The sequence below is a fragment of the Sinocyclocheilus grahami genome, unplaced genomic scaffold (assembly GCF_001515645.1).
Source record: "Sinocyclocheilus grahami isolate Dianchi unplaced genomic scaffold, SAMN03320097.WGS_v1.1 scaffold2144.1, whole genome shotgun sequence".
In the NCBI taxonomy this organism is placed as follows: Eukaryota; Metazoa; Chordata; class Actinopteri; order Cypriniformes; family Cyprinidae; genus Sinocyclocheilus; species Sinocyclocheilus grahami.
Window position 1 is genome coordinate 17,050 of NW_015507323.1, and position 891 is coordinate 17,940.

The 891-nt window shown below is 40.6% G+C and overlaps 1 gene segment (V, D, J or C); it reads left to right on the forward strand.

Annotated features, from left to right (window-relative positions):
- The first annotated feature begins 422 nt into the window (after positions 1 to 422).
- On the forward strand, positions 423 to 872 carry LOC107574202 (Ig kappa chain V-III region NG9-like). The segment is given in 2 exon segments: positions 423 to 471; positions 556 to 872. Coding segments are annotated over 2 exon segments (366 nt in total).
- The last annotated feature ends 19 nt before the right edge of the window (positions 873 to 891 follow it).

Sequence of the window (891 nt, forward strand, 5' to 3'; positions counted from 1 at the left end):
GATTGTAAAATACCGTAATACATTTTGTAATATGACACTTGACACTGCCTGCTAAGGGGGAGGAGACCGCCAAAATATTAAGATATTAAAAGAGCAAACCCAGCATACACCTGACTGATGATGCATGGTATATGCACTTAAGTGACAGATTTTATTAGTTATTTATTACTGTGATATTTCGAAAGCCACTGAGTTTGATTGCCCATAAAAATACGATTCTGTATGTTTGTATACGTTCCTAATAGTGCTGGATGTTATTTATGAGTTATTGCTCCTAAATGGGACTTTTCTGCTCTAATTACACTGAACATTTACATATACAGCACCACTTTGCATTGGCAGCACATGCTTCAGTGCTTTTGTAAGTGTTTATAGGCCTGTAGTTTAACACAGATCAGAATCATCGTCATCACAGAACAACAATGACTTCCATCGTCATTTTTATTTCGATGCTTGTAGTATTTTATCAGGGTTTGTATAATTAGACTAGATCTCTATTGCACAAATTAACACGTGTCATACTTTGGTATATCATGGTTTATGTGACTCTTTTAGAGTGCCGAGGACAGGTCGTCATCACTCAGACACCATTAGCAACAGCAGCCCAACCAGGACAAGAAGTTAAATTAAACTGCAAAGCCAACAGGCCGGTGCATCTTAATAACCACATGGCTTGGTACTTCAGGGAACCCGGAGGAGCTACTAAACTACTTATACAAGGTGCCACCATTCGATTCACTGGAACTCCTTCTAGATTCACCGGCAGTGGACATGGAGCGGACTTTACTCTGACCATCAGTGGAGCCCGGCCTGAAGATGCAGGACATTACTTCTGTCAGAGTGACCACACTGGTGCAATAGTCACACGGTGATAAAGAGCCGCACAAAAAC